Raw genomic sequence first — 23,755 nt, 5'->3', positions numbered from 1 at the left:
CGTCTGCTCTCTGGGCCTCAGTTTCCTGCAAATGAGGGGCGTGGGCTGGGAGAGAGGGGTGTTCAACCCACACTCCACACCCGAGAAGCAGAAACCCGCTCAGCATCAGCCAGTGTGGATGGCAAGCAGCCCCGATCTGTGTTACACATCGGGTGCCGTGAAGGCCTTCCTTTGAAGTAAGGGTGCCTTGAAATATAATAAAAATAAGACCACTGAGAAAAGGCCACTTGTTAGCAGTGTATGGCCCAGTGTTCAGTAAAACTCAGACGCCCTCCCATAACCCCTGGGGCTCACCTGATTAGCTCCTGCCCACCTCTGCAACCTCCCTTCATGCCATCTTCCTCCTCGTTCCCTCTGCTCCAGCCACACTGGCCTGCTCTTTGAGCACTGCTGAGCTTCTTCCTGCCTCAGGGCCTTTGCACTTGCTGTGCCTTCTGCCAGGAACACCATGTCTGCAGGGCTGGCTCACTCCATCTCATCCCTGAGGTCTCAATTTGAATGTCACCTCCTCAAAAAGCCCCCTAATGCATGTTGCCCCACGTGTCCTCTCCACCGAAGTCATGCTTCCACATTTCCCTGTCCTGTGGTTACTGTCCTGTTTAAAACTGGCTTGTTTACCTGATGATTCTCCGGTTAGGCCGTGAAAACAGCTTGTCTGTTGCATCTCTAATACCTTGAGCAGGAGACATTTACTGAACAAATGAACAACTTAATATTCCTAAGGTGATGGGGGGGTCCTCACTTGACATGATTTTTTTTTCCATCTCCAATAAGAAATAAATAGCAAACTGACCAACATCGGTTCCAGATTTTAAATCACGGTTTTGGACAAAGGACCTGTAAGAGTCTTCCTGCCTCCACAGCTGAGACCCAGAAGCTAGAGTTGTTAATGGACTTACTGGATACTACATTCCATTAAAAACATTTTTTATCCAACAGAGGAAAAGCGATCTGATCTTTTAGAATGAATCGCATTTTATACCCATGAACACATGGTTGCCCAAAATAGAGAACAGATGGGTTACGAAAAACAAGAAAATGACTTTCATTTAATTTTTAATACTATTTTTAGCAGTGGCATTAGACTCCTCAGGTAATTAGACAATTACTAAATTATTCTGGTCATGCCAGCACACACACTGCTCTGGCTTCCTGCTCTGTTAACCTTTGGTGTCAAGAGGACATGAGTTTCACTTCCAGGCCAAAGGGCACTGCATGGTAACAATAATTAGAGTAATGAATCACAACTACAGTTTAAATGAATCATTATTTGCCAAGTGCTTTTGATTACAAAGGATTTAACTCTAAAATTCTAACAAGGGCTGAAGATTTACAGAAAGGTTCTCTCCACTGCAGAGACGAAATCAAGAACGTTTTTTCTAAGTTCTATAATTTATGTTCTAGCCATGGATGTGTGTCTTCGTTTTTGCCCACATTCCTCAGCACCTGGACCAAATTATGATTTAACATTCAGGGCAATAACAAGACCTTTGACAACGTAATTGCTTTGGCCGGCAAGTTTTTAGTAACTGTGGGTTTGAATGAAAGGCCGCGTTAAGAGCATTCTTCACAAACTTTTGGATTGTATAAGCAATCTGATTTCGTGTCTACAGAAATCAAACACTTCCACTACTATTTCAAACGTGAGTAACACAGAGCTCTGGGGTTTTGAATTCCAGGTGAAACCAGTCCAGAAAAAGGCAGATGGCCCAGATTTTTCACAAGGACCTCACTTTCCGATCAGGGAACAGATCAGAAGAGGAGGGTGATTAGCCCCGACCAACATCACAGGCGACTGGTTGAATATCTCCATGTTCATTTTATTTCTCTCTTAAATACGTATCCCCTTTCTTACTGTTTCAGGGAACAGGGGTCACAACCATTGATTCTGAAATTCTCTTTTACTTTTCAAATAAAAGGCTCCTACGCACACCAAATGCATAGGAGTCTTTATATACGTGATATACGTAATCCATATATCATTAAGGCCTGGTAATTACCAGGGGCTCAGCTAGTATTAGTATTAGGTCCTGTCTTCAAACGTCCTCACATTCCCCATATGGAAGAGTTTCACATTGTACAGTGTTTATCTCTACCCTCCTCCCTATAGGCCCTTTAACCTACACACATTTCTTCTTACTTAAAAAATACCAGGGGAAAATAAAAACAGATGTGGTATCCACAGAGGCAGGTTCTGACTCTTTCTGCCCTGGGGGGAGAAAACCACTGGTCCCCTTAAGGAGGGAGGCCAAAACAGCTCCACGTGAGGTCAGAAGTTGGGACAGGAATCAAGCTCTCCATATACAAAGGCCCCTGACTTGGGCCCTTGGGTGGGTATCTCGCACCATATAATACTTTGGAGTCATTGCACGGCGTCCCAGCCAACAAATGAGACAGAGCGAATCAATGAAAAATAGGCCTCTGCTTCTCATTAATGACCCATGGCAGGGGCATTTCTCAATGAGTACTCCTATCTGCGTATCAGGGAAGGTTGGGACAAAAATTAAATATTGAGTCGCCCTGAATATCAGCTTTCTTTCTAAATGCAATTAAAACTTCACCATCACTCACGGGCATTCATAATGCTAGGGGATAGTATGGATGGGTTACAACACTGAAGGAGTTTCTGTTTCCACAGCCCTTCTTCACTCCCCAAATAAAGCTCAAAGCTGGTAACTCATTAACCTTGAAGGGGCACCCTCACAGAGACAGGCTGAGATCTCCCACTTCCAAACGAATCAACCAAGTTACAGGCTGATTATGTGACTGAATAAGTAACGTTTACTATTTAATTGTAGGCATCTTAGAGCATGACAAAGGCCACAAATTTCAATTCCTTGACACTGAACCCCCGTGTAACACAGGGGTTCTCAACTTGGGGGATTTTCCTCACCATTTGGCAATATCCGGAGATATTTTTGGTTGTCACAACTGGGGTGAGGGTGTACTACAGACATCTAGGTGGTAGAGGGCAGGGACGCTGTTAAAATCCTACAATGCATAGAACGGCCCTCGCAATAAAAAATTGTCCAGCCCAATTTCGTAGGCTGCAGCTGAAAACCATGACATAAAGCCACTGACACCATAAAACCAGGGCCAGGAAGCAGGAGAGGCCTAATTGTGCAGGTTGGATCCTGTCAATTTAAAATGTCAGTAAGGTGTTCATCTTGGATTTTTGCATTAACGTTTTTAGAATGTTGCACTATGATTTATCTTAATCACTGCAGTTTTCTGGCACCCCATTCCGTTGTGCTCCATGGGCACGTACCTCACTCACTCTTCTTACTTTAATCCTGGCCCTGTTAGGAAACCATTAAAAATGATTATAATCATTGACGTGAGAAAAAGGAAGTTGGATAGTGTTATTCTAACAGTGGTTCTTAACCAGAAATGCTTCTCAGAATAGCCAACAAAGATTTTAAGAAATATGCTTGCCTCCCCCACCTAAAGAATGCAATAGGGCCCAGGCATACGAATATATAGTTTAAAAGAATTATGAAAGTATGATGCCTTCTTGTTGTAAAGAAAAAAAGAAACACACAGAGAGAAACACAGCATACATTTCTCCAGACACACAAAAGGCCGAGAATACTTTGGCATTTTAAACACTCAGATGTTAACACTGGTTATTTCTGAGTGATGCGAATACAGGTGACCTCAATATTTTTTCTTTGTACTTATCTACAGTGTTTATTTTATTTCCAACAACAACAACAAAAGTATCATAAAGAAATAATAGAATAGTAAAAAAAACAAAGTAAGCTTTGTCCCAGAAAAGTTAAAAAGCAGTACATTCTTCCTCAAGAAAACATAAAATTAACCTTATCTATGTTTCCTACGGATGCAGAGAGCGAGAACGCTGTCTGGGACACAGTAAGTACTGACAAACTGAATGGATCAGGTGCAGGAAAATAAACCAGAAACTCACACATTCACCACCATACTCATTAAAAAGAAAAAAGCTCCGTAAATTCCAACTCGAACAACAAATCCTAAAACAGTATCAGAAACAAAAATATTAGAACTGTGAAAAATGACAGTTCACAGACCAAAATCTGTGGAATAATATCAATTATGTTTTTTGCAAAACATGAATTTTACAAGTACAAAACAGCCTAGGACACGCAAAAGCGCTGGTCTTGGTCTTCTGAGAAGCAGGACATCATGAGGCTCCCGTTTCCTACAGTCTTTTTTTTTTTTTTTTAAGACACATCTATTAACAAGAGTTGAAGATATGTCCATTTGCTGTGGGAAGTAAAATTAAATTGATGACTACATATTCCAGGTAGTATAGATGAGTTGTCACAAAATATTTTGATCATGTGACACACTGGGGGTGGGGGGGAAATGTTTGAGGACCCTCCATATATATTTAACTTTGCATAAATACGGTATTTTGCCTTATCAAACAACAAAACGATGACATTCTAAAAAGATATGATAAAAATAAAAAAACAGCATTTTTCACAGCATTAGCCATTGTCTCAAAATAACAACATATACTCAGCGTACAGGGCACCACGAATTATAGATTTCAAATTAAATTTCCAATTGTCGTATCTGTGATTTAATCAAAGGGGGAATGAAGTGCTAATGCTACAAGCTGGAGGAACCCTGAGGACATCATGCAAAGTGAAATAAGCCAGGTGCAAAAGGTACTGTAGAACTCCATTTCTACGAAATGTCCAGAACAGGCAAATCCCCAGAGACAGAAAGTAGACTGATGGTTGCGAAAGGCTGAGGGAAGGAAGAATAGGGGTGGGAGTCTAGTAAATAAATATGGGGCTTCTCTTGAGGGTGATGAAAATGTTTGGAAATTACGTAATAGTGATGGTGGCAAACAATGTTAAGACTATACGAAAAAACACTGAGAATTGTGCCCTTTAAAAGGGTAAACTTTATGGTTTGTGAATTATATCTCAATTTTGTTTTAAAGGTACCAACAAATAAATAAGCCAGAGGAAAAAAATCATTACATCTCCTTAGCACGTCATGGTTTGATCTCATAATGTTTGACCATTTTCCTGTGGTTCACTTGGGCTTATATTAGTCACCTGGATTTCTCCTGTAGCAATCGTTTCAAGCCAGCTGCTGTCTCTATGAGGGTCACTTAAATAACATCCCTCAAACCCGTCATCTGGACATTTTATAAACTGCAATCTCCATCGCAACGTTCTGAAAACAACCAATCAGAATTCCGACTCCTTCCGCAGGACACCTCAAGGACCGTACCCGAAAAATGTCCGTCTGATACAAGGAGTGAGGGTCCCTGCGTCACTCTCAACATTACTAGTATAAGATTTAAATTTTGCTTTAACTTGGAAGGTGAAAATAAAATGTGAACAAATGCTCACATCTTTTCTTCATGCACCCCAACAGGTCATCTTGCGAACTCTGTTTTGGAGCCCACAGATACAAAGGCTGATGATCAGAAAAATAGGGGCGAACCTTAGATTCATGGTAGCTATTCTCAAACTCTGTTGTACTTTGGGCGTCTAGAGATTCCGACCATCGCTAGTGATCAGAACCAGGAATTCCAAGCACTGTACCTTTACAAAACACTGTTATAAAATCCAGTTATTGAAATCTAACAGATGAATGATGTAATGGTCTGGAAGGAATCTTTGTGGCATGGTGGGCATATTCTAAGATTGAACTGAGGTGATGGTTCTATAACTTTGTAATTTACTAAAAAAAAAAAAAAAAAAAAATCACTGAATTGTACATTTAACATAGCTGAATTTTATGGTATGTAAATTATACCTCAGAAGAGCTATTAAAAAATACAAGCAAGCCTTCCTATGTCTTGTCACGAAAGTATTCTTGTGTTTCCTGCAGGATTTTTAGATGTCATGACAGAAGGAAGCACAGGCTTCGTGGGGATGAGGTAACTATATATATATATATATATGTTAAACTGTAATTCTGAGCTCACACCAACCTCGAGATGACCTAACCCCGTAACACGCAGCTATTTTAAACCTAAGGCAAGGGTGGGCAAATCAATTTATGAGCATCCACACAGGAAGGGTTAGGAGTTAAGAGTTCAGGGTAGGAAATGTCGTTTTCTGACTTGTAACACTTTACAGAGAGTGTTATCTGTGCTAAACCAAAAATGGACCATAAAAGCTGAACCACACATAGATCCAGAGTGGCAATGGCTTCTGTAAATACCACAGGCTCTTAAAAAATACCACCAAAATGGATGAGATTGTGTCTCGTGCCGAGGGTCCACCACAGCTCTGAGGCCGTCTAACGTCATCAGCAGGCCAGCACTGCTGAGAGGCCTCCAGCCGGTGCTCGGATCCTCGGAAGGAGCCCGGGAGGCACTTGGGGTTGATGGTTAAGAAAGAAGAATCTACTCCAAGACACAGAAACGAGGCAGCTCACCGGGCCCCAAATGCTGAAGGCAGTGGTGTAACTGGGGTGAGTGGCAACAGAGGGTGAACAGTGGGAGGGGCATGGGGAAGGGACACAGGCCACAGCTGGACCACGCTGGAAGTCTCAGACCCCAAAAGGGAGCCGACAGTCCCAGGGTGAACCTGTGCCCCTAGGAAGGGACCATGGAGAACAGCAGGAAAACCATGCAGAAGGTCATGGTAGACAGCAGGCCAGGTGCGTGAGGGCGGACGAAGACAAACAGGTGATCTGGTGGGTGGGAGCAGGCCTGTGACTAAAGGCCAGGTGATGGGGGAGGAAGCAGGAGTGTTTCCCAAAACCTCGCATGGAACAGCGGGGTAAATGGGTGTGGCACTTACTAAGACAAGAACCTGTGGACGAGAAGCAGGTGTAGGGGAAGAGGGCGGAACGATCCACCAGCAGCGATGCCAAGCGGACAGGTGTATTCCTGTCTAAAGCTCCAGGTCAGGCCACAGACAAGAGAGAGGAACCATTAGCACCCACAGGCTGATGGAAGGTGGGGGGAGGAGGAGACCGCCTCGAGAATGACATATGGAGAGACACTCACAGAGCCCGGGAGACACCGACACAGCATCACCACGTCAAAGAAGATGAGTCAGAAAGAGGGAAAGGAGCCAGGGGCTGACTGCGGCTTTTCCTCCCTGTCCAACCAAGTCCTCATGGTTTTTTAATAGTCCTGAAAAAACATCTTTGAAAAAGATCCACGGATCTACTTGGAGGTAAGCCATGTGTTTCATAAGCTACAAGAGTTTCATGGTTGCTTCTGGATAATGACATTATATGGATCAAATGAACTGTTCTCAATTTAAAGTCCATTCCCACTTCCCCACTTTCTCCCCTGCTGGGCTGTTTTCAGCAGGTACCCCAGAAATCCAGGTGCGCCTGCTAAGCAAATGTTCCAGAAAATTAAATGTCGAATATAACTGTGTCATGAAGTATCCAGGGATTCCACCTTTAACGCTTATAAAAAAAAGACATTCTTCACATTTTTCACTGGCCTTCCAATAATAGAATTATTATCTCTTTTGACCAATTTAAGCAAAAGTATGGCCTGTTTATCTTCTTGTACACAAGAAGGATCATAACGTGTACCTGGTCTAATGCAGTCCATCCTTGCCCTGGATGTGTCTCGGAATTACCAAGGCATTTGTTTGTTAGTTGGTTGTGTCTTACTTTTAAAACACAGAAGCCCAAGACTTCCCCTAATATTAATGAATTAGAATCTGTCGGGTGTCAGGCCCAAGTCAGTATCTCTCGTTTTGTTTCTGTTCCGTTTTTAAAACTATCACCAGTAATTCTGATGAGCAGCAAAGACCGGGACCCACTGGTCAAATTTTCTAGGTGTACCAGGACACTGACCACTAGTAATATCTTACCGTGAAAAATGACTAGTTTTGAAAAACTACATAGAAAAAAAAATGTGAGCGCAGATAAGTTGGAAGTCATCTCTGATAAGTTAATTTATTCAACATGATTGCTGAGTTGAATGCAGACAAGTAAAGCTCATCAGTACTTCCATGATTCTGTCATAAATAGACCATCAATTATTACTGCTTTGGCTCATAACCAGGGAAAAGGAAAAAATAAGCATGTTCATAAAACCAACCACAGTACGTTCTCAAAGGTCTTTCTGGCACCAGTTATTGGGCAAACAATTTTCTCTTATGTTTCCCCAATATTCATTATTATTTCGATAAAGCAGAGTAACTCCGGAAAACAGAAAGATGGGGGGAAATCTCAGCTGCAATTTTATTCAAAATGTAAAAGGTTAGTGGTTGCCAAAGGTTCCGAGGCGGAGGTGGTTGGGGGGTAGGGGGACAGTGGGGAGTGACTGCTAATGGGTCACTCCCCACTGGGGTCTCTTTTGGGATGATGAAAATAAAATTGATGCTTGTGATGATGCTTACATAAGTCTATGAATACACTAAAAACCCATGGAATTGTACATTTAATGGGTCAATCACATGGTATTAGGAATTGTATCGCAATATATGAGTTAATACATGTAAAGGGATTGTTTTGGGTATCAAAACAGAAAGCTTTACCTGCGTGTAAATACTGAATATGTGGCTTTGTACTTCATCCATTGAGTCAAGGCCATAGGCCACTGTGCCCAGATGGAGCCGCTTGAAAACCATCTCATTCTGGGTAAGAGTTCCTGAAACATAAGACAAACGAGTAACTGCCTACATCCTCAAGCTTTTATCAGTATTAGCAGTAATGATAGTTGTTCTTTTCTGAGTTTACTATATATCACACACTGGTTTGAACACTGCTCCGATGGAGTACACATCAGTAGTATTTTGTCAGCCCAGAATCCAATTCCCTTTCTTTTGAAAATGACATCCTAGGTCTTCCTGGGGAATTACCACCCTCATTTCCTGGGATGGTCCAGGGAATGTCAATCAGGGTGCCTGACTCATTCCATTGGCCAAGAGGGTGGCACATGACATAGTAGGCCAATCAGATTCTATCTTGAAGGAACCCGAACCTTGAGCTGACAAATACATAGATGAGTAGGGTCAAGTCATCCCAGTGACAGAACCCCACAGAGACCATCCCAAGGTCCTGATGCTGACATATCCAGAACTTTCCTGGGTCCTGTCCTCCCTCATACCCAGTTTTTCTCTGTTTGGCGAGCCACTCCGAATCTTTGCAATAGATTCTCTCTTATCCCGTGGTCACTAAATAGTAGAGATGACGCTTAAACCCAGGTCTCCCCACTCCCTGGTCCTTGTTCTTAACCACTATGATCTTAAATTGTGGAGTAGTATTTTGGGGTGTGGTTATGAGGTCCAGACTTGAAGCCAAACTGCCTGGTTCCAAGCCTGCTTCTGCCATTATGTGCTTATGACAAGTCAGTTAACTTGGCATGTTTCATTTCCTCATCTGTAAAATAGGGATCAAAATCCTCACACGGTACCTCACAAGGTTAGGGTAAGGATTAACTACGTAACTATATATATATAAACACCCAGAACGGTGTTTTACACCTCAATAGCACTATGTAAGGCTTAGCTGCTATTATCACCATCACCACCAAATAATCCATCTTCATCAAGAAATGAAGAAAATACAAGAGCAGCAGCAGCAGACAGTTCTAGGAGCCCTAGAAAGAGGATCCAAGCACCTTCGCCCAGCGTGAATCCTGGGAGGACCCCTGGAAGCTCACCTGTCTTGTCTGTGAGTAAGTAAGAAATCCTTCCCAGCTGCTCCGGAATTGTGCTGGAACGAACCACGGTCCCGGGGATTTTTGAATCCCTTCGAATCACCCAACTGTACACAATCTTCCCCATGTCCAGGTTCACACGCAAACTAGTCGGAAAATCAGAGCAAACCAGTTAATAGGATCTACGCAAGGCCCCTGGCGTCTCTCTTTGTAAACAACAAGGATTCGAAATACACATCCTTTGTGCCACAACATCTGGAATCACTCCCTACAGAAGCCATTGCTGGGGATGAATGCACAGATAGAACAAGAGTCAACACCACGATCAAATAACACGTGACACAAATCATTATTTTCATGAGGCTATATTCTCTCATGGACCAAGGTCACTTAAAACACTGAAAGGATAGTTGTTTTAGTCTTACTTTAAAAGGAAAAACATTACTGGTCCTCTGAGCTAATGTATTTTGGATACTCTTATTCGTATTTTAAATTGTGGTAAAATATACATCACAAAATGTCTCATTTAAACCATTTTCCGTGTACGGTTCAGAGGCATTAAGTAATTCACAATGTTGTGTATTACCATCACCACCATCCATCCCCAGAAGTTTTTCATCTGCCCAAACTAAAATTCCACACCCATTAAGCAGTAATTACCCTGCCCTGTGGAAACCATATTTTCTGTCTCTAGGAATTTGACAACTATAGGTACCCCACATAAGTGGAGTCATACAGCACTTATTTGTCCTTCTGTGACTGGCTATTTCACTCAGCATAATGTCTTCAGGGTTCATCCATGTTGTAGCATGTGTCAGAATTCCCTTCCTTTTAAAGCTGACTAGTATTCCATTGTATGTATTCTACTCATTTTCAAACAGTATTTTATTGCAAAACCATAAAAAGATATCCTCAAATTAATTCATAATCCTTTAAACAAATCAAAGTGCTTACTATTTTAATGGCTAGCCTTGGGCCATATGAAAATTCAACTCACTAATTTTCAATCACGTAGTAGACAGAACTTTAAAGACTTCAATTTCACTTAACATTATATCACAAACACTTTTTTTGCTGGAAATAAAGTAGATTTATTTATTCTTTGAAACCATCATCTAGAGCATGTTGGCTAGGAGTTCAATTCCCCTCTACTAGTCACATAGTTGTACCAAAGCCACAATCTCTGTCTTCAGAAAAAGACAAATTCTAGCTCGGATGATATAAATGTGCAAAAGAGCAAGACAAAACATAATATATCAAGTGTAAAATAGAAATTATGAGTATTAAAAGTTTCAGGAAAACAGATATTGCTTATTTTAATAATTATTTACCGATCATTTATTATGGAGAAAAAGTAGAAACAAGTATCCAACAATATGGGACCAAATAAATTGTTAAACCTAGAATTCATACTAGGGCAGTTCTAAAAAACGATGGGGTACGAGTATATTTAATGTGAGAAGTTATGTGCAATGCACGCTGTGAAAAAAGGGGGGGAGGAAAATTTTATGTAGCGCAGAATCTCTTTTCACTAAAATAGAAAGCAGTCTATAAAAACATACGTCCCAAAATATTAACAGTAATTATCACTTAGTTGAGAGATTAGAGGTGATTTTTATTTTATTCTTCTGCTACTGTGAATCTTTGTTTTATTCTACCATGATAATCTCTTACTTGCATCCTTTTTTAAACCATTTATTCGGCCTCCAAATGAGGCAAGCAAACAATTGGCATGTGCTATCCGGCTTCCAGTGCTAATCAATCACAGTATTATTTCGTTCTGAGCCCAGATTCAGTCTCAGGGTCCTTCTCAACACAGTACTCCCAACAGCTAGTACCAACCTCTTGGGGCTGGCAGATGAGACGAAGAGTATCCCTAGCGTAGACTGGGCAAAGCAAGGTCGTTAGAGCACAGAGTCATTCAAGAGAAGATGGATCATGGAGGCACGTGCTCTTCCGATGCTACAGCCACAGAGCGTGGCTCATGCTGCTGACTCTGATTATTCTTGGTCACCACTCTACTAAGGGACTGGCTCGGAAAGAGAAGGAAATGTCACGGCACCCAAACACCAGCTCATTCTCAGCTTACCTGATGGGAATGATGTTGGAAAACAAGAGAAGGAAGCGGATAATCTGAAGGTACCAACGACCGGCGAAGTGCTGAAGGGCCACCATGACCAGCGACACCACCACCAGAGCGCCAAACAGGATCTTGGTGAGGCAGTTCACTTCCAGGTCAAACAGGCCAATCTGGGGGACAAGGCACACCAGGGAGCTTGCGATTAGCTGGTACAACCCACAGCCCACCTGTCCTTCGCCTGTGAACACCTCCACCCAGGTGAGACAGCAGGACCCATTGACCGCCACGGCTTTGGTTGAGGACACTGGGTGCCATTGGCTGGAGGTCATAACAGACATCTCAGGGACCTCAAAGAATTGACTTCCGTTTTTTTTTAATGACTTGAGAAGATTTAGACTTGGAAATATATAAGCAGGTTACCGCTGCGTTAGGTGGCGCTATGCCCTGCATGGCCTCCACCATCCGACACAGTGGCCTGTAAAGTGACTCAGGCCTCCACTTAGCCCGGACCACACACGACTTCAGATTTGCCTGAAAGTTCAGGTGGCACCTGATTTTCAGGTGCCACATTCATGAACGTGACTATTTTAATAATTATTTATTTCAGTGTATATTTTTAAAACGTGTATCTACCGTGTTTCCCCGAAAATAAGACCTAGCTGGACCATCAGCTCTAATACCTCTTTGGAGCAAAAATTAATATAAGACCTGGTCTTACTTTACTATAATATAATACCGGGTCTTTATGATATGATATGACATTATATATGATATATGACATGACATGATACCAGGTCTTACATTAATTTTTGCTCCAAAAGACACATTAGAGCTGATGGTCCAGCTAGGTCTTATTTTCAGGGAAACACGGTAGCACATCAAACCTGTAACCTCACAGAAACGTGGTCAAGCGAAGGCTCAAACATCAGCTACATGCCATTTATAGTTGTAATGGCAGGTATAGTGGTGGGGTGAAAACGACTGGAGTTTGGGAAACATACCATCCGTTCATGGTATTGACAAAGGGAAGCATTCTGCAATATTCTGACTCTTAAAAAAGGGAGGAGGGGTGAGGCTGGGAGGGAGGGTTATAGCATGGAATGCGCAATGGCAGGGCCATTAGGCAGACCACAGATCTGACCCCATACGCCATGTCACAGCCAGTGGCTCAGCGGGGCTCTGAATCCTGGCCTGCCCCTTTGTCACTGAGCAGCTCAGAGAGAGCATGGGGCATCTCAAGGCCATTTCTCATCCATAAGATGAGGCTCTAAGCACCTGTGTCCACAGGCTGATATAAGGATTAAATGAGATGCATGTGAAGGACGCAGCACAAGATATGGCAAACAGTCTGTGCTCAATTGTTTGCTTTAACTTCAAAGCTTTTAAAATGTTATGTATTTGAAAAATGGGAATACAATGTTTTGGTCATATAAAATAAATTGAAAAAAATTTTAAATGAAGTTCAATTTAAAAATAAAAGTAAAAACAATTTTTAAATGTTATGTATTCTTATACTTATGAATACATATTCATGCATTACGTGTGTGTATACCTCTACATACGAGTAAATAGATATATGCACATACCTCTACATATATACATACATGAAAAGAAAGTAAGTTTGTAGAAATAAAATAACACTGTTAGGTGTTTGTTTTTAAATCTAGCTCCTCATCCCACCAACACTAATCATCAAAATACATCAGGTCAGAAAAGTCTGACAAGGAAGCACGACCTGTGACCACGCACACACCTTGCTTCGAGGGTTGGAAGTATTCATGACACTCCGGAGTTCTCTGCCAGTGTAAAGAACAACACCCACAACAGTCCCTAAAGCGGGAAAAACACAACACAAAGAAACATTAGCGTAAGCAGGCGGGCTTACTCCAAGGAGAGCCTGACCCACCTGAGAGGACGTGTTCTCCATCCCACACCCACACTGTGGGAACGTCCGAGGGTTTACATTGGGGCCCACCAATGACGTAAGTGAGCAGTATGGTAGCCACTAGCCAATGTAGCTGCTTACATTTAAATTCAACTACAATAAAATAAAATACACTTCCCCATTTTCACTGGCCCCCATTTCAAGTGTTCAAGAGCCACATGGGGTTAGTTCGTGGCTGACATGGGAGACAACAAAGATCGAGAGTATTCCCATTTGGCGGAAAGTTCTACTGGTCAGCGCTCGTCTGTGAGGTCCGGCAGGAGAGGTGGGAGCGTGGTGCTTTGTCGTTTATGCCACTGGCCTGCAAGGCTTCCAGAAGTGCCAAAATAGTCCTATCCGCATAAACCATTACGGACACTTACAAACACACCTGTCTTATTACAGCACATACTTCCTGCTGAGTCCGATTCCCTTCAGATTCTGTGTCTGACGAGTATGTTTAGGGGGGTGTCTGTCTAGAAGACAATTCTTTCCCGACAACGTCCCCACCCCCTTCCCATCTACCCCAGTGTAATACTGAAAGACATTAATGCTTCTAAAACTAAACAATTTACACAAGAAAGACAAATGCCCAGTTAACATGAGAAAAGATACCCAACCTAGTGAATAATCAAAAAATGCAAAATAAACCGTTTTTATCTCTAGCACAGTGACAAAAATTCCAAAGACTGACATCCAGTGTTCGGCAAGAGGTGGGAAAATGGACCCTGTCCTACACGGCTAAGTGTAAACTGGCACAACCTACTTTGGGAGTAGGAGGTGGAGGGAACTGGCAACAGCTATCAAAAATTGCGCTTTTCTCCTGTCTTCAGTATGTGCCAAGAAGATGGCTCAACACAGTGGGGAAGACAGACAATTAAGAAGGAAAACAAGAAACGCAGTAACTGCGAGAGTGCTGGGTGCGTGGTGAAAACAAGCCAAGGGAAAGGCGGGGCGGGAGAGGAGGCCAGGGAAGAGGAGGTGAAGACGAGGCTTCAGTTGGTATTAAGTGTCAGAGAAGCTGTCTCTGAATTGAGGATATCTGAGCTAAACCATGAAGTGGCCATCCCTACCAAGCTCTCAGGGAAGACGCTGGGAATACAAACAATCTGGTCTTTGCTGGAAAAAGCACACATCTAACCTTCTGTCCTCCCGCCCCTCTCTGTCCAACAGCACTGACAGAGGGATACACAAAAACCAGAGGTTCAAACACAGTTTCGGTACAGGAGGCCAACCCCAGATTGAGTGCTGGGGCCTATGTCCTGGACAAAGAGCCCCCGGAGGAGGCACTGTACACACACGTGCGCGCGCGCACACACACGATTAATGCCCACTGTTCTGCACACGGCCTTCCCTTCCAGGAAGGCTGCCAGCAGATGGCAGGTCAAGGAGAGCTCACTGGCCCATGACGGGTGGACAGTGGGAGCTGAGCCTGGGCTGAGCTCATTCACGCCTCTCTGGGTCTCAATGCCCCATATCCAGGGTTCGAGAGGTTTCAGAGGAAGTTCATAGAACTGTCTTCCCTCCCATCTCCTCTGTAACCTACATTAGTAACAAGGGTCCCCAAAGGGAGGGTCCCCCTACTAGCACGGACCAACCTTGGTGCCTTTAAGGCTGCTGGATGTGGCCTTCCCCCCACCCCCACCCAACATCTCCCCGTGCTCAAGACCAAAACCATCTCTAGGAGATCCGAGCCCTGGCCTCAGCCACCAGAGGTGACCTGCCTTGGTCTGCACAGAGCTTTCAAGGTGTTCGATTAATGCTAATTTTTTTAAATAGAGAAGCTTTCATTTTTTTTAAATAGAGAAGCTTTCATTTTTTAAAAATTGAGATCTCTGGCTTATCCTGAAAAATTGGAAGATCTAGTGATACTGGGTCCGTGTTCCTCACGCGACCGCAGCCTCTCCAGCCCAGACCCGACCCCTGCTTCCTACCCTGTCACCTCTGCCGTCCCTCCTTACTCTCCCCAGTTCTCTTTACTCTCACCCTCTCCACCCTGCAGACCATGGAATCCTCCATCCTCCCAGCTGGCCCCCAGCCGGTATCTCCAAGGAGCCAGGCCACCGTGGCTGGCATCTCATGAAACTCTTCCTAACTCTCCCCAACAGTGTGGTCCTGGGGTCAGACCTCACGGTGACCCCTTTGTTCCCTGGCCGCAACAAGATAAATGCTGAACCCCGGAGAGTGAGCATTCAGAAATGTTTATGGCAATTAGACACTGCTGTGACGCCTGAGCGTGCGGTCACAGGACAAGCCCCACAGAACAGGGGACAGCCCAGCCGGCCATTATCAAACTCGTGTAGCATGGTGCACATGGCTTGACCTGCAAGCTGCTCATGCACAGTAGGGCCACTGATTGATCTGCTACAGATTGGGGGTGGAGGGCTCGGCGGAAGCCAACAAACTGGTCCACCACTGAGAGTCTGAAAAGAACTGGACTAGAACCCTGGGCTCCATCACATCCAGTCTACCTTCTCTGCTAAGCCGCCCCCATCCCTTCCCTCCCTAATACCACCCCGGGACTCCTCAGCCTAGCAGCACAGTGCTGGGTTACCATGGCAACTGCACCCTCCCCAGACTGATGCTGGACCCTCAGCACCTGCCTGGCAAGCTTTCTTATTTTTTAAACTTTCAACTAATAACAGCAGAGTGACCAAGACACCAGAGTTAGAATCTAAAGGGAACACGGAAGCAAAATCTCATAAATTAAGATTACTTTGGATAGCTGTTTCTTGAGTTGAGCACACGAAGGAAACAGCTTGCACTTAACTCCACCTCTGCATTAGAATCAGAATGTGGTCAGATGTCTACTCAGTGAGAAGGCAGGGAAACTGAGGCCAGCTATGGAAATGGTAAATTCCCGGCAACTCAGACTCACTCCCAAACATATGCCTGCTGAAGGACAGGGCAGTCAATGCCACTGGATCACTGGAATCACTGTTCTCTCTCTCTTTCTCTCCCCCCATCACCAAGCACAAAGAGTAATTCAGGTGAGTGGGGGCGGGGGAGGGGAATGCATGTTTTAATTCCACAGTGCATCTCCTATGAACAGTTTGAAATCTTTTCCACCATCTTCAAGATCCCAATTTGCTTCTCACTCTCCTCGTCTCAGGAGATGACCTCTCCAAGGCTGTGTGACCTCAGGCAAGTTGCTTACCTTCTCTGAGGCTCTGTTCTACATACCATTAAATGTCCTCATTTAATGTTGTTAGACCAAAAGAAAAGAATGGCAGCAAAGCACTTTGTAAACAAAAAGTGCCTGATAAATAAAAGATTATTGTTAAGTCCCAGTAGAGTGGGGACCAGGATTTTCTGGCACACCACTGTAGCACCAGGAGCTTGCAATGGAGCCGGGCATTACTAGATACAGGTGTTCAGAAAGCGCTTGCAGCATGGAAAGAAGGAAAGCGGGAAGGAAGGAGGAAAATCACCAGAATGAAAACCAAACAGATCTATGAACAGGAATTTACTACTGAAATATTCATATGCCCAACACAAGTGCCGAACCAAACAAATCAAGGCTATTAGAAGTCAAGGTGTGTGTCGTGCAGGGCGGCCTGCAGGGTCTCAGCTCCCGCTCTCCACACAAGAACACAGGACATGGTGAGGCCAAAAAGGAACACCCACGGAGCCATAGGTAGGGGAGTCATACCACTATAGTCTCACTGGAGGCTGGATTCACACGACGTGCGACCTGCTGTCTGCCTTTCTGCCAACCGACTGACTCTCCTCCATTCCCCTCAACTCTCCTCCACGCCCCTCCCAACTCCACTCCCCAACGCAGCTGCGGCAGTTATATTAGTCGCCAATGGCTCAATGGTTACAGCTGACGGCCATCTACTACCCGAGCCAGCACCCCTCCATGTGAGGCCGAGAGCCTGGAAACTGCTCTTTGGGGCTCTGTCCCCACACTCCACCCCTACAGAGTCTCGCCTCACAATCTACGCGACAAGCGGCTTCCGTGAGGGTCCCTGTACCATATTAGCCTATCGGCACCTACGGACGGAAAGAAACAGTAGTCTTAGGAACCAACAATGGCAAATCCCTTCCATCTGGGAGGATACACGCTAGCTTTTTGTCCTGGGAAAGGAGGGCCGCTGCCACTGGCACCTTTCCTGGTTTGTGGTACCAGACCTTTATGGCAGTGCTTGGGGTCCCTTGCATAGTTTCAACATGTAACAGAACAGGGGACCCCATAATAGGCCATAGTGAGAGCACATAGGTTCCCCGCAAAATCATCCCGGTATCGGGACCTCTGTATACTACAGTCACTTGGATGGCCACTCAGCAACCACCCCTGGCGTCACTTGCAAATCATGAGTCAAACCGGCCCCGCATGGGGCTATCAGGCCCAACCATCGACAGTGGGGGCTTTTGACCTGCCAGGGCCAAGTACATTGCTGCCGTTGCCCTGCTTTCAAGCATGTGGGTGCTGGCAGCAAAATGTTCCCATTTCTGCCGTAGCCTGGCTTTAACTGAGTCTCACTGGTGGTAACTTGTAACTGAATGGGAGCGGCCGTTCGATGTAGCAGAGCTTCTACTGGCGCGGGCCCTCCCTTCCGTGGTCTCTCATTCAGGACTCTCAGGACGTCCCATAGACGAGAGGCCCAGTCACGCATCGTGGGAGGGTGTTTTGACACCCGGAGACCTTGCTTCAAAAGGCCATTATAGCGTTCAATCATGCCAGCTGCTTGTGGGTTATACGGAGCATGAAACAATTGCACGTGCATCCTGGCAGCCCAGCGCTGCACTTCTTGCCCCGTAAAATGGGTACCCCTGTCACTTTCAATGACTTGGGGTCATAGGGGGTGCATAGCCGTGTAAGAGCGACCACTGTATGCCTCTGATCCGCAGCCGGACAGGGCCAAGCAAACATCAACCCTGTAGCAGTGGAGAGTGGGGACAGAGCCAGGAGTGCAGTTTCTAGGCTCTCAGCCTCACATGGAAAGGTGCTGGCTCAGGTAGTAAATGGCCATCAACTGTGATTGGGTGGCCATCAGCTGTGACTAGTTGGCCATCAGCTATAACCACTGAGCCGCTGACCACTAATATAACTGCCGTGGCTACGCGAGCAGAAAATGGGGGCTAGCAAGACGATGGTGGCTGAGCCTGCAAGCGGCGCAGTGAGGGCTGCGAACAGTGTGGCTCCTGCTTCCTGTGTCTCTAACCCAGCGGCCAGTGAGACTATAGTGGTATGATCCCCCTACCTATGGCTCCGTGGGTGTTCCTTTTTGGCCTCACCATATCCTGCGTTATGTGGGGAGCGGGAGCAGAGACCCCGCAGGCCACCCCGCACGACAGTGTGACTGAGCAAGGGGCAGTGGCCACGCAGAATCTTAAAGACCAAGTTCTCACTTCTTTCATCAACAGGGTAAGTGAGAGACATTGCAGATTATGCTGCAAAGACAGGCAGGTGGCAGGAAAGAAACATGGCACAAAACTAAAGAGATTGCTCCTCTCTGCCCAGTGGCATTAAGCATTGTGTCTGTAGACAGTGATACAAGGCAGCGTGGGTGTCGCTGGTGCTGGTCATTCCCTTCCCTTGTCATGGAGTGTGCAGATTAAGTGTCTGTTGTACTGAACAGCCACAAAGAAGCGCCAAGCGGAGGAAAAATGGGTTTAATAGGAGGGAGATAGGCTTGAAGGGGGTGGAGGGTGGGGAGGGAGGAGATTGATTCTTCTAATGGTAAAGATACAAAGTTGCCAGCAGTGGAGTTGTATGTTAATAACGGTATATTTTATTATGCATGTAATATAATAATAATAATAGCTGCACAATGAGTTCTGCTTCTGGAGTAAAGTGTGCTTTTTAGCTGCTGTGTGACCTCGGGCAAGTAACTGAACATCACTGAACCTTGGTTTCCTCATCTGCAGAATGGGGGAAATACTAGCACCTACCCTCGTGGGACCGTTGGGAGGATTGAGTGAAACGTCTAACACACATGAAGGGCTTGGCACACTGCCTGACAGGTGGGCAGCATCCACCAGTATCAGCCAGGGCTGTGGCAAACTGCACTCAACCCAGGAAGCCCTTCTGTTCAGTTTCTTCCCAGGGCTCAAAACTGACAGGCACCAATTCCCACGTCATCATGGTGTTCTGAACACCGAGGCTCCAGCTTAGGCCGATGGCCCTTTCCTGCACACCGGAGCCCCTGAACCAGCAGGGTCAGCTCAACGGACACCACTTCCAGCCAGAACATCCAGGCTGGCCCGATTTCTGGTACAGATTAGAATGTCAATCTGCAGTGGCAATTAAGGGCTATTCCCAGAGTGGACACTGCAGCAAAGTCCACAGGCCAGAACTGCTTCTCTTCTCGATGTCTCTAAGTGTCCAAGGGGCAATCAGATGTCAGTTTAATCCCCTAGGGGTGCAGGAACAAATGGAAAACACCATTTGACCAACAACTCGTTTTCCCAACTGACAGATGATTATTCTAATTACACAAAAGGATTTTCTTTCCTTTTCAAATTGCTAACATATTCCTCAAAAGGGGCGTCTCACCTGATGCGATGACGGTGCCAGCCCAGAGCGCGTTCTCTATGCTCAAGCTCTCGCTGATCGGAGGGTCGCTGTCCTCCTGGAAAAGACCAGACGGACACACACTTACCTACCAAGGTTTTGAAAGAATACCCAGCCTGTTTCTACCCTGCTCTTCTCAAGACAGAAAGAGAAGGATGACCCGTTTAGAAGCCAACAGCTCAGCCAGGAGAGAAGGGCCCAGCCCGTAAGCTACTGTCCATGGAGTTTTCATCCCCATGGAAATACTTGAAAAAGCTGGTTCATGATTTAAGAAGTACAAGCCTGCAACCCTGAAGAAGTGCTTCTCGCAAGGTGACAACTAAAATGTAGACACAGATCCAACAGGAGCAGTCTCTCGCTTATAGGAAGAGAACTCAAGCCATTTAATTTGGGTTCTACCAACCTATAGTCCTAGATTCCTAAAGTAACTTAAATCCAAATTTAATTTCTATTCTGAACAGTGGAGAAGTGGCCTAACAATGGCAGACGGCACTTGTACGAACAAAAGAAGATACGGGCCCATCTGAGGGAGACAGAAAGAGGAACTTTCAGACATCGGCGTTAACGTTAGTTAAAAAAATTGGCTCCAAGTCGTAGATAATTCAAGCTGTTCAGAGGCTGGAAGAAGTCCCAGTTCCGTCGTGAATCTTACTGAGAAACAAATGCCAGCTTTCAAGGTGGGGCCTACCTGAGGGAATCTCACCACACCTGGCACGAAAGCTACTTCCAGACAGAGACCCGTCCACACATCCTTGCAGGCTCTCATCACAAACACACACTAAGGCAGGATTCTACGTGGAGATAAGCTGACTTACTCGGGTAAACGTTCCCACAAAGTTGTGAATGTCGATATTTGGCTCCTCCGCGTAGATATACGATCGAATCTGCAGAAGGTCCTGTTCAGCAGAGGTAACGGAAAGAAGGCAGTTTAGGATTAGAGAGATTTAAGGAGGCAACCACTCTTTCAAAAGCAACTGCATTTCCTGAACAGAGCCAACAGGCTCTTAACATCACAGGGCAGGTAGGGAAAGAGGGGGAAATCTTCCATTAAGTTTAGGCATTGCTCCAGGTACTATCCCGAGACACTGCAAGATGCTACAGTGACGATACCGGCTTGCAACCTGTTTGATGGCACAGACCCCCTTCTGCAACATTGTGGTTTACATGTAGTCATAGCAATGAAACTATTCATTCATTCAACAAATGGTTATTGGGCACCTACTCTGTGCAGAGCCCTGGAAAGGGCAGAGGTGAAAAAGTGAACAAGCACACTTCACACCAGTTGGGCTGAGGGTTAAGGGGGAGGGGAGGGAAGGAGGAAGGAGGAAGGGAGGGGAGGAGAGGGGAGAGGATAAATATTGTGGAGAAAATGGAATCCTTGCGCCTGTTGACAGGAATGTAAAAATGGTTGCAGCTGCTGTGGAACACAGTATGGCGGTTCCTCAAAAAATTAAACAGAATTACCATTTGACCCAGCAATTCCATTTGTTGGGAACTGAAAGCAGGATCCCAAAGAGATTTGTACACCCATTTTCAGGGCATTGTTATTCACAACAGCCAAAAGGTAGAAGCAACCCACGGGTCCAGTGACAGACAAACGGAGAAACAAAACATGTGACCTTTACATACAATGGAGTATTACTCAGCTTTAAAAAGGAAATTCGGACACATGCGGCGACATGGACGCAGCTCGAAAACACTGTGCTACATGCAGGAAGCCAGTCACAAAAAGGCAAATCCTGTAGGATTCCACTAATATGAGGTCCCTAGAGTCGTCAAATTCATAGAGACCCAAAGGGAAACGGTGGCTGCCAGGAGCTAGAGGGAGGGCCGACGTGAGGTGATTGTTCAACGGACATAGTGTTAGTTTTGCACAATGAAGCGTTCTGGCGATGAAATGGTGGCCATGGTTGCACAACAGTGTGAATGTACTTCATGCCACTGAGCTGTGCACTTAAAAATGATAAGATGGTAAATTTTATGTATGGGAATTTTATCACAGTTTTAAAAATTGGGAGGAAAAAAACACCAAAAACCACTCAGGTCGTCAGGCAAATTTGGGCCCTAATACCCCCTGGCAACAGAGTCCCGGAGTAGAGGCCACTGGGCACCCCTCAGGCAGGGCCTGAGCTCTGCACCAATTACTAGGAGGCCCCAAATGCACATACGTTTGCACTACGGCTTCTGTGTGCTGATAAGAAAAGGCCCACTGGCACCTTCAAAGTGGAGGAGAAAAAAGCTACAGAATGACAGAAACAGTAAGATCCCATTTAGGTACAACCGCACCCACCAACAAGTTTGTAGGTGTCTGTGGGGAGGAAGAGTGATGGAAACACCTGGAAAGATCACCTCTGACCTTACGTGGTCACCTGCGGGGAGAAGTTTGGCACAGAGGCTGTGAGCAAGGCTTTTCACTTTTTCCTCCAGAGCTTTCCATACAACTTGATTTTTTTTAAAAAACAAGAATATTTTCACATACTACTCAGGAAACCTTTTCATACAATCTTTTAATCAACAACTGTTAAAATGCTGCTTCCCCCCCCAGACCCTTTCAGCAACTAAGAGAGTTCCCTGACAATAGACATGGTGCTATCTTATCTTTCTCTGGACCCCAGGCCTGGACCAGATCAGGGGCAAAGAGAGTGTTTATGAAACTGGGTGACGCATCCAAAACACACACGGGCAAACGCAGCTCTCGGCTGCAGAACAGGCAGACATCCCCACGACACCCTACACTGCCTCTTAAAGAGAGTCCTTCAAATCATCTGAGGGCCAGAATCCTTTCCGTGGAAAAATCTTACCAGGAAGTAAAACATGTGACCCAGATAAAATCAGAACCCCCTTGTTAGATAAGCCCCATCTCAGGGGCATGACGGTGCCTTCCAAGGGTTCCGAGGGGCCCCCGAGCACAGTTAGAAACTCACTGCTCTAGAATTCGTGCTTTAAAAAAATACCCGGGGTGCCAAAAAAATGTATACACATGACTTGCAGTCATCTTTTGTTATCGGTAATACATTGAGTATTACACAATTTTAATCCCCTTTTTTTCCTTTCTTAAAATGTGTATACATTTTTTTGGCACCCTCTGTAGGAACAATAATGGCACTGGTTCACTTATTATTAGAGGTGAAAATCATTCGTCCCATGGGCACGCTTACTATTGTGCTAACTCGACTAAAACACAGAACTTTCTCCTGCCCACGCCTTCCTCACAGAACGTGGTAAAGAGCAGCATCAACCACCATGACCACAAGCCCAGGAAAAGCATACGAGTTCCGCTTAATGCTTTCAGACAACTGATGGGGCATGTCGGTCTCTAAGCATTTGAATTACATTCTGTGATTCTATAACCAAGTCCAAGGGCCATGTCCAGCCAGGTGGCTTGTGTTTAAACTTACTCTTTGGCTCTCTCTCCCCTCCCTCACTCTACAAATCATGCTGTGAGTGACAGGGGACTGGTGGGGCACTCTGAGCACCCAGACCACCCCCTTAGAGGGCCTGTGTGCTGTTCCACACACGGTCACGATGCTGTTCCATGCCCTGAGTATGCACACAGTATTCATGCCCTCAGTATACCAGGCAAAACACTGCTCTCGAAGATACTGCCTTGAAGTGAGTAGAGTGGGAATGAAAGGAAAGGGT

General features: G+C 45.2%; 1 protein-coding gene across 3 annotated transcripts in view; it reads right to left on the bottom strand.

The window, feature by feature from the left end:
* The window catches only part of ATP9A (ATPase phospholipid transporting 9A (putative)), a 110,569-nt gene that overhangs the window by 44,862 nt on the left and 41,952 nt on the right, over nucleotides 1-23,755 (bottom strand). For all 3 annotated transcript variants that reach the window (XM_074318095.1, XM_074318096.1, XM_019726076.2), the window contains exons 8-13: nucleotides 20,929-21,009; nucleotides 20,096-20,171; nucleotides 13,423-13,499; nucleotides 11,679-11,839; nucleotides 9,593-9,735; nucleotides 8,466-8,578 (exon numbers count right to left, since the gene is read on the bottom strand). In XM_074318095.1, the coding sequence (XP_074174196.1) occupies nucleotides 8,466-8,578; nucleotides 9,593-9,735; nucleotides 11,679-11,839; nucleotides 13,423-13,499; nucleotides 20,096-20,171; nucleotides 20,929-21,009 (651 nt within the window). The remainder of the gene's footprint in view (nucleotides 1-8,465; nucleotides 8,579-9,592; nucleotides 9,736-11,678; nucleotides 11,840-13,422; nucleotides 13,500-20,095; nucleotides 20,172-20,928; nucleotides 21,010-23,755) is intronic.

This window comes from Rhinolophus sinicus, linkage group LG13 (genome assembly GCF_036562045.2).
Source record: "Rhinolophus sinicus isolate RSC01 linkage group LG13, ASM3656204v1, whole genome shotgun sequence".
NCBI lineage: Eukaryota > Metazoa > Chordata > Mammalia > Chiroptera > Rhinolophidae > Rhinolophus > Rhinolophus sinicus.
Note: the sequence above shows the minus strand (reverse complement) of the source record. Positions and strands in the feature narration are given on the sequence as shown.